We start from the raw sequence: 990 nt of genomic DNA on the forward strand, positions 1-990 counted from the left end.
AGTTTATATTAGTGTAAAGTTACTGAGTTATAAATCCAGTTTATCTCACAGTATATATTATAAAGTAGTAAAAACAAACACATAGTTTTTATTTTCTGAAAGTTAATTATTGATTATCAGAATCACGAGACTTTACCGGGAGCGGACAGCTGCGTCACCGCACTGCGCCGCGAGCTGCATTTAATATTTAAATATTTAATATTTAAACATTTTAAACCTTTAAACAGTAAACGGTAGAAACAAACTCCAGTTTCTGAACAGTTTATATAAAAGTTAAATTTAATCACCTGTATTCCCGCGCACTGACGGCATTTCCCGCTCTCACGAGGTCTTTGTCTCATCCTTGTTTCCGTCAACCGTGCTGACGTAGAAACAGGAAGTAAACAGTTCAAACTCGGTTCGGATCTCTGCACCGAAATGTCTGTTTCCAACCCGAGACAGTCGTTTCTGAACCCGGTGAGAGGCTCGGGTCTCTCCTATCGGCTCTATATCGGCTCTCCTATCGGCTCTGAGCACTCTGTCACTCTCCTATCGATCGCTTTATCTATCGGCTCACTTTACGTTCGTCAGCTGCGTTAATTAATGAATATTTAACGACACATTTTATTGTTTAATATGTTCAAAATGCTTTTCTCAGGTTGGTTTTATTGCTGCTGAATATTTCACATCCACTAAATAACTTTAATTGTGATCAGTATTGTGATAAGCGGTTGTTTGGTTTCCGCGCAGTAACGAGACTCAGCAGATGTCTGTTGTTTACACTCTTTATATTTCCACTGGAGCTCAGCTGGATGTTTGTAATGGGGCCGAATTAAAGCTCGGTGCATTAACGTTTGTTCTCCGTCTTTGGTTCAGAAGATTTTATACTTACACTTTCAAAATACGCGAATTCATATTAAAACCGTGATAATTTATAATGGAGTTCGTCGGCGACCTGTAAATATAATAACTATATTTAAAATTCTCTTATTATTGGTGTTAGTGCAGTGA

The 990-nt window shown here is 38.0% G+C and overlaps 1 protein-coding gene across 2 annotated transcripts in view; it reads left to right on the forward strand.

The window, feature by feature from the left end:
* The first annotated feature begins 356 nt into the window (after positions 1-356).
* Positions 357-990, forward strand: part of LOC118339603 (galectin-8-like) — a 5,093-nt gene continuing 4,459 nt past the window's right edge. The window contains exon 1 of one of the 2 annotated variants that reach the window (XM_035677322.1): positions 357-456. In XM_035677322.1, the coding sequence (XP_035533215.1) occupies positions 418-456 (39 nt within the window). In that variant the 5' untranslated portion in view covers positions 357-417. Of the gene's footprint in view, positions 457-490; positions 638-990 lie in introns of those variants that run through there. The other variant, XM_035677323.1, reaches the window with a different exon arrangement.

This window comes from Morone saxatilis, unplaced genomic scaffold (assembly GCF_004916995.1).
Source record: "Morone saxatilis isolate NCDOM2014 unplaced genomic scaffold, NCSU_SB_2.0 Contig5, whole genome shotgun sequence".
Lineage (NCBI taxonomy): Eukaryota > Metazoa > Chordata > Actinopteri > Moronidae > Morone > Morone saxatilis.